Below are 16,086 nucleotides of genomic sequence, written 5' to 3'. Positions count from 1 at the left end.
ATGCCTTAATTCGCTTAAACTAGCTAACATCACTTAACCGCTGGCATTTAAATATACTATAAACGGGTGTTAATTTTGTCCAGGGGGGCGTTTTCGATGTGAAACCATTAAACTATAAATACTTAGCGTTTCAGATTCACCACTGCAGCCCGTCAACAATGCGTACAGTATGAAGTAAAGGGTTTAAGGGCCCTTGCTGTAAACTGCCAAAATAGCGCCAGACTGCTTGAATAAATCCTACTTATATATATTCCAGGGGTGGTTTATGTACAGCATTTGTATGTATATACTAGAGTTGCAATGATCAATTAATTAATCATTTTGTTAATCGAGACAAAATCAATTTTGCAGACAAAACGATTAATCTGCAGTGACTGCGTGTGGAAAGGAACTATAAGGTTGTGTTTTATACAGTTTAACTTCCATTATTAAATTTGAGCCAACTTATTACTTCACTAACTATATCTTGTCTATTATAAATATTTTTCTGCCTTATGCAAAGAACTTTCAATTGTTTCTGTTTGAGATGTGTTATACAAATAGACTTGCCTTTCCTTATTTCTCATGGTCTTTTAACAAACCAAAAGGACGCACTTGTGTTAACCATGTAAAAGAAATCTAGCCTTTTCAAGTTTTCTATGTTTTTCTCTCATTTATATTTCTCTTGACCCTTTTTTCTATTAAGTCTATTTACTACTGTAAATCTAGACCTCATTTGCATCGTTTGTTACCTACCTCATTGTTTAGTGATTAATGTAAAGTCCAAAAATCTGTCCTCTTGGTATTAGGTAGACCTCAGTCATGAAGCCTTAACAAATCAGTGTGTTTTGTTGTTGGAGCCCATACTGGAAACTGTATGAACTGTGTCAACTGAACAGAAATAATATTTCTGACAGGAACCTCAGTAGTCCTGAACCAAGAGGGAGGAATCTTTTATGTTTTAATTTTTTAAAAAGAGACTAATCTCTTAAACTAAATGTAAACGTGTTTTTTTCTGAACGCATATTGCATGAATAGCAATCGGTAAGACCTACGTTCTGCGTTGTTTGTAGTTGTTCAGACGTCAATGATTATTTCTATGTGGGCAGTTATACGAGGCGGCACTGAACACAGCACCAGTCCGCTTCCTGCAGGGACTCCGCTCCCGTTCTTGCGCAGACCCGGACTCCATGTTGTTCAGACAGCCACGGAGCGAACAAGTGCCCCGGCCGAAAACTCTCACGTTGCAACTCTGTGTGTGCGAGAAGTAAAGTGTGCGTGCGTGTGAGTGTGTTGACCCTCCGAAAGAAGATGGCAGACTACCGGGACGATAGCGGAGCTCGAGCACTGCTTGCTCTGCAGTCGGCACCGTGCAGCCCCGTGCGCGTCGCGGTGACCTCGCACGCCTATCACCCGCCGTCGCTCGCATTCTTGGGTCCTCCGGTGATGGAAACCCGCACCGAAGCCGGGGTTCTTCCCGTGCGCCTCGCTGCTCCTCCTCCGCAGGCCCTCGCCAGGCTCGAGGGCCGGGACTTTGAGTTTGTCATGCGCCAGAGGACGGTCACCATAGGCCGGAACTCGTCTCATGGGTCCGTGGACATCAACATGGGTCACTCGAGCTTCATTTCACGGCGACACCTGCAGGTCACCTACGACGATGGGAGCGGTTTCTCCCTCCGGTGCCTGGGCAAGAACGGCGTGTTCGTTGACGGGGTGTTCCAGCGGAGAGGGGCGCCGCCGCTGCCGCTGCCCAGAGAGTGAGTGCCGCCAGATAACATAGCCGCTAGTGAGAGGCTAATTATGGCAACACGCTGGCTGCTGCTGGGCTCCCCAAACTTTAATGTTAATTTTACTCACTGACAGCACTGGCACAGATGTTACGATATAATTTCTATCCCTTTTTAAATCTGTTCCTCCTGCCTGCACAGCAAACGATTGAATCAAACTATAACATAGACGGGGTTGTGTGTTGGCTGTTTGGACACATAGCCAAGATTCTGACGGAGATGCAAAGTTTGTCAAGATACCGCTGTGGCAGCAGTGTGATTTGATCGTTTAGGTTTGGGTAAACGTACTATAACATTGGTGTCTACGGTGAAGCTGTAACATAATAAGCTAACATTCCCCCCGCTTTAATTCACAGAGAAATTTCAGTTGATGCTTATTTATCTGGATGCCCTTTGTGAATTAATATAGCTAGTTTTAGCTGTTAGCAAGCTTAGCTTCATTTGGCCTACCGACAAGCTAGTTAGGAAATGTACTTAACAAAAAGTTCCCATCGGCTTATATGTCGCACAGATGCGTGTTGTCATATTGTGGTAAAACTGGCCTTTAATCTATATAAACTTTGCACACTTTTTCACCCACACGAAGGTCTTTTGGCTGCAGGTTAAAGTCGTGTCTTAACAGTTTTCAGAGCGATAATGTTAGCTAGCTAGTTGTGAGGCTGTTAGCCAACGTGTCGCCGTCACGTAAACATTAATGTAAACAAACGCACCCGTGACAGTTGAGTTCACCAGTCGTGTAGGGGAAGAGGTGTGTTTGTTTTGTATTTAAACTTCAAATGCTTTTTTTTTTGTCAAGGTGAACCTCCTGGTGTTTAAATATGGTTTGCTGTTGTTGTTCCACTGTCAAGGTTAAGAATTTAGCTCTCACTGGTTCGTTTTATGCAACAGAAAGCGTAAGAAACTGAAAGCTTTGACTTTGTGTGTGAGTCAATCACAGGGTGGGACGTGGGACGGGGAGGGTTGGGGGGTGGAGGAGGTGGTGGTGGTGGTGGGGGGTGCCCTTTTCCTCTCTGATAGGCTGTCAAGACTGTTTGGGGGTGTGTCGGGTATTGAATAGGAAGTGCAGGCTGAAATGACATCCTCGTTGCAGGCGCACATGGAGTAAACACAAGACCTACAAACCAAGGCCATATCCACCACAGTCATGTTTGCATGTGTTGTTTTGGCCCTAGATACTGTCTCAGGATTACTGAGTTTGCTCGGAAACCGTGCTGAGTTAAAACTGGAAGCCCTTTGAGTGTGCAACAGAACACACACTGTGCATTTACAATATTTTACAGCTTAAAATCATATTGGATCAACTAGGTGATTTGATAGTGCTTAGCAAGAAGGAATGTTAAAATCCAAATTGAGTACAAATATAAACACAAAACAGTTGTTTGCATAAGTATTCATCCCCTTTAAGTAAAACTTGTAGAGGCGCTTTTGGCTTAAATTACAGCTTTGAATCTTTGTGGTTTAGTCTGTTTCATTGTGATTCATCTGGAGATTTCAGTTTTCTTTGCAAAACTACTCCAGCTCTGTCAAGTTTCTCTGGGGACCCTGAGTGAGCAGCAATTTTCAGGTCCTGCCTCAAAGTCTGGATTGGACTGAGGCCTGGATTCTGACTTGGCTGCTCCAGCACATTAACATTGTTTTTCTTAAGCTATTCTTGTGTAGATTTGTCTTTGTGTTAGGGCTCATTGCTGTGCTGTAAAACAAATCTTCTCTTGCAGGCTGCAGCAGATTTTGCTTTTGTATTTTGCTGCATTTTATTAAGACTCTACATTTGCAAGTTTTAAATTAGCCTTCAACAGCGACACATCCACACAGTAAAATGCTCCATGCTGGGTATGCTGTGTTTTATGTGATGTGCAGTATTAACGTGGTTGAAAAGAAGCTTAATTTTGGCCCCATCAGGCCACTGAACTTTCTTCCACTCTGTCTCAGAGTCTCCATTGCACTCTTTAGCAAGCCCAAATCAAAAAGTCATGGGATTTCTTTCAACAGTGGGTTTTTCTTTGCTACTCTGGCATACAGCTGGGGCTGATGAAGTTGTTGTGTCCACAGTCTCTTCCATCTCCGCTAAGAAACCCTGTTGCTCCTCCAGAGTTGCCACAGGCCTCTCTCACTGCAGACACTCAGTTGTTGAGGACAGTCTGCTTCAGGCAGAGACAGCTGTGAGCAGTCTGTTCATGGATCCAGTGTCAGATTGGCAGCTGCAGTTTTTCAGGAGACAAATGAAAAAGAATAGATGGAGCATTTCTTCCATTTTTTTTATCATTGACTACTGTAACTGTGAAACATTTGCGGGCCTGTGTGGATATTTTCTTTTCATTTGTACCTCTCCATATGGAGGCCTGAGCCTGACATTGGCTGTAGCTCGGCACCCCTTGAATTAGTCTGGATTCCATTTCTTCCTCAAAGACGCAATCATTATTGGTGGGCAGATGGGATGGTTGCAGTCACAAAGATTTTTTTTAACTACTCTGAATGCACAATGATGCTGCCTGTGTCTGCTGGGAAAAATGAAAACTATTAAGGTTTAATTGTAAAAGATTTACCCAGCCCTCACACATGTAATTATTTTTAAGGGTTTTGTTTTGGCTGAACTAATCTGGGCGTTTGACTTATCCTTGCTTTTATTGAGGTATTTGTCCAGACCTGCGAAAAGGAGAGAGCAGGAAATCCAGGCTAGCGGGTTTTGTGTTAAGTCTAGATCAGTCTAGTTTTTTTGTCCGTGGAAGGTGTTGACTATAGATATTGTTTGTATTATAAACAAACCCCTGTCGTTAAGGGGAATGTGTTGTTGCATTATGATTTAATATCTCGAAATAAAAAAAGATCTACGTTAGACTCATGCCCACTGAGCGTAAAATATATGATAATGTTGAGTATGACTGTTTATTCTTGTCCTTGGGAACAGCAGTTGACAAAACAATCTCACCACAAGGTCCATTTAGCAGCTGTTCTCTAGGTTTCAGTAGTATCACATGATCTTCTTCAGCAGATAGCGTTTGTGTGATATGTGATATGATAACAAGCTCCAGAACACCTTCTACACAATATTTTTGAAAGGTTTAGCTGTCAGTCATTGTATAAGACAGAAGGTGCTAATCAAACATTGTCTCCACTTTGTCTTCCCCCATCTCTCCCTCCTGCTATCCTGCTCTCTATAGGTGTGTGTTTCGTTTTCCTAGTACGGTCATCAAGATCCAGTTTATGTCACTCCTGGAGGCCGAGGAGCACAGAGAGCAAGAGCAGTCCTCTCCTCCCCCTCGCTCGCTTCTGCCCCACATTTCCCCTCTTAGAATCAGCATTCCCACGGTGCAGCAGCATGAAGAGCACATCAGAGCATTTGGCTCTCCACTGCCTTCGCCCACAGGCACCATCAGGTAAGGAGAGACCCACAGATACTCACAGAGATATGAACACCAACAGGTGCACCTTGATAAATGCAAACACAGCATGTAACACACATACTCACCTATGATATATGTTTAGATCGACACGTGGGTTGTTAATTTGTACTGTTAATTGTTCTGATTATTTGATTTGTCTGTTAACATAAAATTCATTGGCAGCGATTTTATAATAATAGTGATAATTGATTAATTGTAATTTTGTAAGGAAAAAAACACCAAACATTCCCTCATTCTAGCTCCTCCAATTTGAGGATGTAGGATGCTATTCTTTGTTTTATGTGATAGTAAATTGAAGATGTTGGATGACATTATCTTGCGATTTAGAAAGTCAGGAAGACAAACAGATGTGATGGGAAAGGTCAAAACACCATAGGCCTACACAATCAATTCCTCAACATCATTCAGCAAAATTCATAGAGCTTAAATGTAGGTTAGGAACACACAAAATGAACAGAGTTCACCCAAATGATAAAAAGTAAAAAAATACATATATAAAACATCATCAAGAATTAATTGGACATCATGAATTCAGTGTAATGAAGTTTCTACTTAAAAGTTTAATATGATAGCAAACTTTTGATAATGTATGAATTAGACATCACTATTACATTTTACACATTAATGTAAGTGCTTGTCTTTTTCTGTGCAACAAAGGAGGTTTAGGAGGTTACTTGTTCAAAGTGTATACCAATGATGGAGGGACATAGAAACAGTGAGATGAAAAGACACCACTGTGGGATCTTTTCCCATCAGATAAGTAATTTATCCTTAGAAACTGAAAACCTTTTTACAAACCTTTTTACTTGATGTGACTGCGCTGAGTCTTTGCATGTCACATGACAAGTGTTTTAGGTCTATCAGATTAGATGTGCTAGTTACCTTCTCTCATTATCTTGGATCTGTGCATGTGTATTCATGTTTATGTTGTCATCTGTGTGGACTTGCAAATACGTGAGGCTCAGTTTCCTTTGGTTTTAAAGAGCTACAGTTTTTTTTCCTAGCCACATAGTATATCAGTTAATTTTACTGAAAATACCTGTTCTGGGTGGAGGTGTTTTCATTAGCCCCTGCATTGTTTCTGGTGAGATGGAAACCCGCACTCTAATCATCTGTGATAGCACATGTTTGAAAATCATGGCTCTAAAAATGTATACAGCATGTGGGATTGGAGAGTGTGGTGATGTGGAGTGCACCCTCTGGTGGTCCGTGTTTGTCCTTGCATCATACATACCCACCAATGTCAGCTTGTGTGCGCCTGCCTTATATGGAATGGCTGCCGCTTTGAGGCGTATGATTGGCTATCGGGCAGATTGTTTTGCCTGCAGGCCGTTTTTTCCGTCCATTCGTGGTTTCCTTTTCAGAGCCCCCTGCCTCTCCCACTCAGCCCTCAGCTCCTGTTCTCTCGCACGTGGACACACACACACACACACACAAACACACAACAGAGTAAAGGTGCTTACTCATACATCTCTGAACTACTTTTGCTGTGGCCTTTTTCGGGCAGATTGTTGTGTCACCTTCCTCAACAGTAACCACATACAATACTTACAACGGAAGAGTATTGTGCAAAAGCACGTGCTCCAACTTAGCACAACAACATTGTCTTTTCACACAGTGGTAAGAGTCACTTTTCCTGTCTGGCAACTTAAAAGTACCATATACTGTATAATAACATTCCTCTCCCCTGCCAGCCACTTGTACCGCTGGCTCCTGTGCATAAGCAGAGAGGGTGAAATGATTGTTGGAAGGGGAAAGAAAAGACAACCCTTTCTCCCTCGTGGAGGCACGCATAACTCTGATGATGCATACGTGTAGAGTTACAGATACAATTGTGTTTTTATACTTAAGAAGTCCCTGAGCACTGTTAGACGTCTCTGTACGTCTTCATTCATTTTTCAACACTGAGCTTACTGAGCCATTCTCAAAACAGAGCCTGTAGCCTAGTTTCCCCAGCCAAAAAATACAAACTTATTCTCTCTCTCCCTCTGTGTGTGTTGCTGTCTCTGTATCTGTGGCTCTCCGTTGCCAAAGGCAAATCAAAGCACACTGACTCTCCCAGAAACCAGTGTTTACTTTACTAACAGAAGCAGGTGTATGTTGTATAATAAGTTACTGGGTTTTCCCTGTGTTCCATCTCTCGACAGCAACAGATAAAACCTAGTTAATAATTAACTTACTTTTGAGAATTTTTGCAAATTGTTGTGTATTTTATGATCACTTTATGTGTTTAAAACACAGTGGATCTGAGCTGCAGTTATTTTTCCACACAGCTTGTGTGTTTGTGTTTATAAGAAAGTCTTTTTTACACTTTTCCAAATTAAATTACAATTGAAGTACCAAAAAGACACTTCATTTGTGTTTAATAAAGGTTTACTGAAAAGGGTGAAAAAGAATTTTTATAATTTCACTGTGGATTACTCAGTTTTTTCAGTATTTCATATTACGTACAGTAGTAAAATGTTGAAATGTGGAATTAAATAGCAAAGCTTTACTTGCTATAGTTTGTTTTCTTTTTACACCGTTGCATAGTCACAATACCTTTATAGTTTTCTGTATATTTGTGTAATGATTTGTTAATGATTCTAGAAAGTGTTGGTGACTAATTTGGGTTTTGTTACTGGGTGACAAAGGACCTCTGACATTTTGGAATGGACTTATTATAGAGGCTATAGATGACTTGTGCACATTCATGATACAGATCTGCTGGAATTGAGCAGGAATTTAATCTTGACTTATTATCCGTTATCAAAGTTAACCTCTCCTAGAACACTTTTATGTATCTAGAACAAAATAGTCACATTAACTCTTGAATTCTAGAATTGGACTTAAACCATCAATTTAAGCCATTAACACAGGCTTCTTCCTCTCTTTTCCAGTGTTCCTAACTCCTGTCCAGCAAGTCCACGTGGGGCAGGGTCATCGGGGTACCGTTATGGACGCAACGTGACCTCTGACCTCCAGTTAGCAGCTGAATATGCTGCCAAGGCCGTTTCTGAGCAGAGAAGAAACATTGCTGAGCAGAGAAGTGGGGGAGGTGAGCAGCGAGGGGAGTCAGCTGGTGGAGACAGCCCCAAGGTGAGCACCCAGCAGTGACACTGTCCTAAAGTTGATTACTTGATTATTATTTTCTGTTTTTAAACCACTTTCTTATACAGCGTGTGCTTGAGGATGTGTGTTCATTAATACTTGTGTCTCGTTTGTCCAGGATGAGTCCAAGCCACCATATTCCTATGCACAGCTGATCGTCCAGGCCATCTCTTCTGCCCCGGACAAACAGCTGACTCTTAGTGGCATTTACGCCCACATCACCAAACACTACCCCTACTATCGCACTGCAGACAAGGGCTGGCAGGTAGAGTCTCTCTCTCTTCAACTGGATATTACTACTTTTACATATCAAGAATAAAACAGAAAAAAAGAATCACAGTAAAAAAAAATGTTTTCAGGCACTGGCAGAGGAGATGTATTGAAAGTTTTCTTTCAGATTAGTAGCTCTATGTGTCCAGTAATGCGCTGATTTATTTTGCCTCCCTCCAGAACTCAATCAGACACAACCTATCACTCAACCGCTACTTTCTGAAAGTGGCCCGTTCTCAGGATGAGCCTGGCAAAGGGAGCTTTTGGCGTGTGGATTCTGCCTCTGAGAGCAAGCTGGTGGAGCAAGCTTTCAGGAAAAGACGGCAAAGAGGGGTGGCTTGCTTTAGGACGCCTTTCGGACCTCTCTCTTCTAGGTATGTAGGACACTGCATGGTTGGGTGTGCACAAACACAGACACAGAAGACTGTCAGACACATACTCCATCTATTCGGTTTTGACTCAGTTAACTCTTCTTCCCTTCTCTCTGCTTCTGCTGCTGGCTATCATTTGATTGGATAGAACAAAGTAAGTCTAATTTCTAGGTCATTATATTCAGCAGAAGCTACTGGCAGTGAAAGGAGCTCTGTGTGTTAATGGAAGTATTTTCATGTTCTAATTGTTTCTTTCCCTTTGTTTTGTTCTTCAGAAGCGCCCCTGCATCCCCAACCCACCAGGGGCTCCTTTCTCCTCCATCCAGTGGGCTACAGACTCCTGAATGTCTGAGCAGGGAGGGCTCTCCTATCCCTCACGACCACCATGAACAGCTGGCTAACAAACTGGCATCTGTACCTGAGTATAGGTACTCTCAGAGCGCCCCAGGTGAGCATTCACACAACCACACATACATGCAAAAATATATTCAAAGACATAGAAATTAAGGCTTTTGCACACTCTATAAAACAGGGGAAATTGTTAATTGGGTCTGTATCTGCCTAGGATCTCCAGTTAGTGCTCAGCCTGTCATCATGGCTGCACCCCCCCATCCAACAGTCCTGCCCTCAGGCCCAGGAAAAGCCCTTGCTTTGGTTCCAGGTGGCGGCGGCCAAGTCCAGCCCATCCACATGCTTCAGAACCCCCCTCAGCCCTCTGTCACCATGATGCGGGTGGTCACCAGTGCCCCTTCGCTTTCCAACCCTCCGAATGGTTACAGCGCCCCCTCTGTTGGAGGAGCAGAGGGCAACAGTGAGCTCAGAGGTAAACTGCAGATCAGGGATACTGAACATTCTTGCGTTTGAATGTTTCTAGTGTGATTGAACATGCCCATATACAAATTTAACAACTTGCTGTTAGTGTCAGTCAATGATTTGATTAAGTATACAAACAGGCAGTATTTGTGATGTTGAGATTTAGTAAAAATATCCTTCATTTGTAATACATTCCTCTGGATGAATGAGCAGCGTTTTAGGAAGGGAACCTTTTTTGTGCCAGATTTTATTTGTTGAGCTTGGGACAGAAGACAAAGTTCATGTCTGACAAATGTTTCACCGCTGCACCAGTATTTTTGATGTCTTTTATGTCCACAGGGACTGGGACTTTGGATGTGCATTAATAATCCACAATAAATAACATGACAACTAAGATAATCCAACTAGATTTTTAGTCTTTCTTATCTTTGACTTTTGTCAGATGTGCACTCTGTGTAACTCTGTAAACATTTAGTAAATTTTGCTTCTTACATGTTTGAAACGTATAATGTTTTTCCCCTCAGAAGCCCAGCTGAACAGAGAGCGAGTCATCCAGACTGTGGACAGCGCAGTGCAGGGCGGGGATGGTCGGAACCTGGCCCCAGGTTTACATCAACTTCCTGTTCGTCCTGTTACTCAGAATGGCAAACACACCACTGCTGCCGTTGCCACAGCAACCAGCCTTGCTAATGCATCTGGTAAGATTATTGCATCAGTCACTGCCAAACACACTGACCATTCACGATGATGAATATAGATTGTTGATGCTCGCTAAGTGAAATGCAGTCTGCACACGAGTGATTATATACTGTAGATTAAAATATATATGTTTCTTCTAATACCTAGTTAAAACTAATACATTCTAATACAACAGTCCTGCAATAAATCCTGCCTTCATCAAGCTTATAATGTTCAGTTTTAGCTGAAACTTTTTTCAAGAGGTGCTGATTTAACTTTATGGTCATTTTGGAGGCTGCAGTTTGTGCTGCTGTCTAACTGTATTGTATTATACAGACGGATGTTTGTATTACTTAGTTTACCCTCATTGATATAAATGGGGAGGACTAAATTATTGTATCGCATTGTACAGAAATTGTATTTCTGGGTAACGCAATACTGTTAGCACCACAAACTGCAGCCTCCAAAATGACTATAAAGTGGAATCAGTACTGTTTAGACTGTATTAGTATTAGTATTTCTAAATACTAATAGAATAAAAAAATAAATAGACTGTATTTCTATTTCCCTCCCAGGCCTGAGTAGTCCTCTCCAGATCTTAGCTGCCCAGGCCTCCAGCTCCCCTCCAGTGCTTGTGAGCAGACAGTTTAGTGCAGAAACTTTAGCTGAGCAGCCACCCCAGGCCAAGCGGCCAAAGATGGAGGACGAGGGTGGCACTGAATCTGCTCAGCATCAAGTCACACCTGCCCAGCAGCCTGTCATCGTTGCCATGACATCACAAACCCACGACCCTAGGAAGTGAAACCCAGGCCTTCTTACCAGGTACCCAATGGACAGCCTCCTTATCGTCCCCTAACTGCTTCACCTTTTATACTCATTTGATATGACTGCAGCCGACATGGCCAAAAAATCTACAGGCAGCCTCTCTCAATAGAAGGGAATTCAGTTGTAAGGAACTTATATATTTTGGTCAAAAATAGATGCATACTTTCAAATACATTATGAATTTAAAAGCAAGTAAATCTTTCAGGACTTTTTCAGCTTTACAGTCTTTTTTAATGTAATCAACCATTCACTGACAACACAAACAAGTAAGGACATTAAGCTTATGAGAGCATTATGCATATTAAAATCATTTCAGCACTACTTTTACTTATGTGAATGTTGGATAATATCTCAGATACAACCTTTCCTCTTGTTGATGGATCAGATGCATCGGTTATTATCACTCTCAGGCCAAAGAACTCACCTCTCCTGCACTTTTGATTAGAGTCACTGCCTGATTTAAAACCAGGGAATGGGTTTTCAGAGATTTGAGTGGCCTGCATTTACAGAATAAACTGTGATGATCAGTGTTGATATGTTGTGTATAGTTAAGCACAGTTGTGGATAGACAGAGGAGGACTTATCTGCAGACCAAGCTGATGGGACTTGGGAGACTGTTAAGAATACGATTGTACTCTTCGTAAGGCAATCCTTAGAGAATAAAGTGAGACAGAAGAAATCAAACAGGTTGTCTCTCTCAGAAAACGAGTATGTCAATATTAAGGCCAAGACCAGAATGTGAGGTGTCTCCTCTTGTTGTCTCTGTAAAGCACAAAAAGAAAGGGGTATTGTTTTTGAAGAAGAGATGAGAGGAAATCCAGGAATAACAAACCAGGACCTTTGCAGTTCTCGTTTCACTTCAGCTCAGTTTGGTTTATCAGTGTGAAGCTCTTCAGACTCAAGATGATCTGGGTAATTAGGCAGTGAAGCTGGAGCAGGGAAGGGCAAAAAAAAAAAAAAAAAGAGGCAACTATTTGATTGAAGTGGAGCTAACCTAATGTAGACAAACTGATTGTTATTTTAATTTTTTTCTTGTTTCTGTAGTGGTAAAAGGAGAAATGGAACTGCCTGTGCGTACGGTTTTGTCTTGGCACAGCAAAGCATTATTGTAATAATCCTTAAAGCCTTAAATATTTCTACATTTTTTTGTCATTTTATTTTAACCTTTAGACAGCTTTACCTTTTTAGATTGTTAACACAGCGCTTCTTTAACAGTACATGATCGGCAACACTACATTGGTGACAATTATGTTGCATTAGTAGACTTGTATCAGTTTTATCAGGGGAAGGGCGGGACCAACACGACCACACAAACTTCAACTGCTCTCTTGTCCCTTTTCTTTATTTCCGTATGGTACATTTGACATATTTTCTACTCTTATATCCCCGCTCTTTTGCTTTCATTTTCTGCTATATTCTTTAACCTTTTTTTGTCTTTCTCCCAATCTACCTCTCTCCCTCTCCTCAGTGAACAGTCTCTACAGAGGCATCAAGCTGTTGGCAATTCCTGTCACAGACTCTGCCTTAATTAGATATTCTTCAGCACTTTCTCCCCCCTCTCGATTCTTTCTCACTCATTCTTACTCTGCCTTTAGCTTTTCCGGATGTCCTCACACAGGCCTCACTTTTAGCTGGCAATCAGGCACAATTTGCGCAAGATTTCAGTGATTGTTGTTGCACATTAGAAAAAGAAAAAAAACAAAAAAAAGATGCGTAATGATTGTATGCTGCTCTATCTGCTAAATGACAAAGCTATTTAGAAGGTATTTTTTCTCGTTTTGGAAAAATAGAAAAAATATTTTGCTATATGTAAAAACAGCTGTCATCAATACATAAACATTCTGGAAATAGAGAAGTATATGTATTTTTAAATGTTCCTGTTTTTGTGATTTGTTAAAATGTGTAGCACAAATTAAAATTCCTCATTGACGTAAATATTCTTACGTCCTCTCTTGTGTGATGTGTTGTCGGCCATGATTCCAGTCTCTGTCACATTTGGTTTCAAAGCAGCAAAATGCAATTATCCAACAGTCTTTATTCTTACCATCATACCATAATTTTTAAACTGTATAAATAATGACCAAAGAAGAACAGACATGCGTGAGCTCAGTGTCATACAAACCTTCAAATGCTCAAAAATAAAGTGTAACTGCAGAGTAATGAATAGAATAGAAACTGAGTTAAACTAACCTGATGGGGAAAAAGAAACAACACTGACAAAGTTTTTTTTTTACCTGTGTGTGAGAATGAATTTAGAAATGAAAACAGTAACGGGTTAAAAAAAAAAAAGACACTGCAACAATAACATTAAACATTAAAAACTACTGTCCCACAGTCCTTAAGTCCCCTTGTTTTACTACCTCTTGCAGCAATGTCATGATGAGCCTTGCGATCTGCAGCTGTTGGGTGTTTTCTCTTCCTTCCTGGAAGTGATTCTGGTCACAGGCAGACAGAGAGTCACTGCTTTTGATGTTTTGATCCTGGTCATCTCAGGGGACCTCTGTGGAGCTGGGGTCAGGGAAGAAGGCCAACCAACGTACAAGCAGAACTGATAAAGAGTGGGTTTTTTGTCTTGCAGCTACCGAGGCTTTGAATTAAGGACTCTTTAAAATGTGACCTATTAAACTGGGTGTCTTTAAAGTAGGGATGGGGCCGATCCGATCCAGTATTGGTACCGTATCGTTATCGGTACCGGTATCAATCCAGTATCGGTACCGATCGGAAATTTCTGATCCAACCTGCAGAGATTTCGATCCATGGACCATGTCTGTGCTTTAATGTTGTCTGCTGAAATGACTCCACAAGTGATTCCCTGCCAGCTGCTCTGTTAACTGGCTGCAAAATGTGGAATGGATTTCCTGAACGGAGGTGTGTCTCAATGTGACCCTGAGTAATGAAACACCGCCGTTCAGGAAGTCCATTCCACAGTTTGCAGCCAGCTAGCAGGCGAGCATTGAGCAGCACCGTGGCTAACTAACTTTTCAGCACATCCGCTGTGTGGAAATATTTTGCACTAGAAACACCACGAAGAAAGACAGCAACGTGCAACGTTTGCAAAGCCGTTGTACAGAGGGGTGGAAGCTCCGTCGCGACCTACAAGTGGTAATAAGTAGTGATTAACTCGATGCTAACATAATATGGAGAATCCCATTGACGGGCTAGCGCATTAGCATCTGTCACGCTATTTTACACTAAACCAAAGCGGGACACCATAACAGGAAAGTCATACAGGTAATTCACATACCACACCAACAATATATTACTCACAGAATTATGTCCCTTCTAGGTACAGCAGGAAGAAAATGAACCATGAGTGAGCTTCCGCCCCTCGGGATGTTTGAAATTTGAAAACCCTTGATATGTTTCTGCTACAAAAGCCAGTATACTTAATTTGTGCTGATCAGATCAAACTGCCCTTTTTATTTCTGAAATTCAGCCCGGGAGCTTGGTTTGGAGAGGCCTTTTATCTGATCGCACGACGGACGCAAGTGGAACTGTGATTTTAACATGAATATTTTATTTGCAACATAAAAACAATCTAATGATATACAAAATATACAGTCAGTAGAGTGTACTAAAGTAAGCTACATATCCTCACATACACTATACATATTGAAACACTGTTTATTTAAAAATTAAAACTACCATGTGTGCGGAGAACAGAGGCAAAAAGACTGGCAAAACTGTTCAATTTCTGCTTTATTTGGTAGCATGAAAACATGGAAAAGCTTTGCTTTGTGTGTTTCTTTGCATGTGGTTTTTGTCAGATAAAAGCAATTACGTGTGTGTGTGTGTGTGTCTGTGGCTTCTTTCTTAATTTACCCCGCTTGTCTTTCTTGTTTTCTTTTGACACTTTGATGACTGAGCTGCTGAGCCAATAACATTTCAGTAGAAACAGGAATAAGCTCAAATTAGGAGGGGCCGCTCGTATCCCTCCTTAATATGCAAAATATTAGTTTGACCCAATCCAGCGGTGCGGAATCATCCCAGTCTAAGGCTACGTTCCACTCTGTGCCACCTGCGGCTGCGATGACAGGCTGCTGGGGTACGCTTATGCTGCATTTTATGGGGGAAAAAAAACTGTTCTGACCACTGAAGGTGTAAAAATATGCCCAAAAAAGTCATTTTTTAGTAAGACCTCAAAATGATATAAAACACGTCAAAGTATACTAAAGCATCAAAAAATGCCAAAAAAGTCATATTTTAGTAAGACCTCAAAATGTCATAAAAACGTCATACGGCCGTAAGGCGTCAAAAAAATTTACAATTTTTTTTGACCTCAAAATGTCATAAAAAACGTCATACGGCCGTAAGGCGTCAAAATCGGCCAAAAAAAGTCAAAATTTTTTTTGACCTCAAAAAGTCATAAAAAACGTCGTACGACCGTAAGGCGTCAAAATCAGCCAAAAAAAGTTAAAAAATTTTTTGACCTCAAAATGTCATAAAAAACATCATAGTATAATAAGGCGTCAAAATCGGCCAAAAAAAGTAAAAAAAATTTTTGACCTCAAAATGTCATAAAAAATGCCATACGGCCGTAAGGCGTCAAGAAATGCCAAAAGAAGTCAAAATTTTTTTCGACCTCAAAATGTCATAAAAAACATCATAGTATAGTATGGCGTTTTTTTCGGGCAAAAAAAGTCAAAATTTTTTTTCACCTCAAAAAGTCATAAAAAACGTCATAGTATAGTAAGGCGTCAAAATCGGGCAAAAAAAGTCAAAATTTTTTTTCACCTCAAAAAGTCATAAAACACGTCATAGTATAGTAAGGCGTCAAAATCGGCCCAAAAAAGTCAAATTTTTTTTGACCTCAAAAAGTCATAAAAAACGTCATAGTATAGTATGGCGTTTTTTTCAGGCAAAAAAAGTCAA

General features: G+C 41.1%; 1 protein-coding gene across 3 annotated transcripts; it reads left to right on the top strand.

Annotated features, from left to right (window-relative positions):
- Positions 1-1,165: 1,165 nt before the first annotated feature.
- foxk1 (forkhead box K1) lies at positions 1,166-13,149 on the top strand. Of its 3 annotated transcripts, XM_041035341.1 has the most exons (10): positions 1,166-1,736; positions 4,925-5,140; positions 8,047-8,245; positions 8,376-8,522; positions 8,708-8,901; positions 9,174-9,346; positions 9,464-9,721; positions 10,236-10,409; positions 10,965-11,211; positions 12,683-13,149. In XM_041035341.1, exons 1-9 carry the CDS (start codon positions 1,291-1,293, stop codon positions 11,189-11,191), a joined length of 2,034 nt encoding a protein of 677 aa, XP_040891275.1. In that variant the 5' UTR covers positions 1,166-1,290; the 3' UTR covers positions 11,192-11,211; positions 12,683-13,149. The 3 variants fall into 3 exon arrangements, with proteins under 3 accessions (XP_040891275.1, XP_040891277.1, XP_040891274.1); XM_041035343.1 differs by having other exon boundaries at positions 10,239-10,409; positions 10,965-13,149; XM_041035340.1 differs by having other exon boundaries at positions 10,965-13,149.
- The last annotated feature ends 2,937 nt before the right edge of the window (positions 13,150-16,086 follow it).

The sequence above is a fragment of the Toxotes jaculatrix genome, chromosome 4 (genome assembly GCF_017976425.1).
Source record: "Toxotes jaculatrix isolate fToxJac2 chromosome 4, fToxJac2.pri, whole genome shotgun sequence".
In the NCBI taxonomy this organism is placed as follows: Eukaryota; Metazoa; Chordata; class Actinopteri; family Toxotidae; genus Toxotes; species Toxotes jaculatrix.
Note: the sequence above shows the minus strand (reverse complement) of the source record. Positions and strands in the feature narration are given on the sequence as shown.

Coding starts and splice junctions, on each gene's coding strand:
- foxk1 (XM_041035341.1), top strand. CDS start 1,291: ATGGCAGACTACCGGGACGATAGCGGAGCTCGAGCACTGCTTGCTCTG. Junction 5,141..8,046: donor TCGCCCACAGGCACCATCAG/GTAAGGAGAGAC, acceptor TCTCTTTTCCAG/TGTTCCTAACTCCTGTCCAG. Junction 9,722..10,235: donor GGGCAACAGTGAGCTCAGAG/GTAAACTGCAGA, acceptor TTTTCCCCTCAG/AAGCCCAGCTGAACAGAGAG.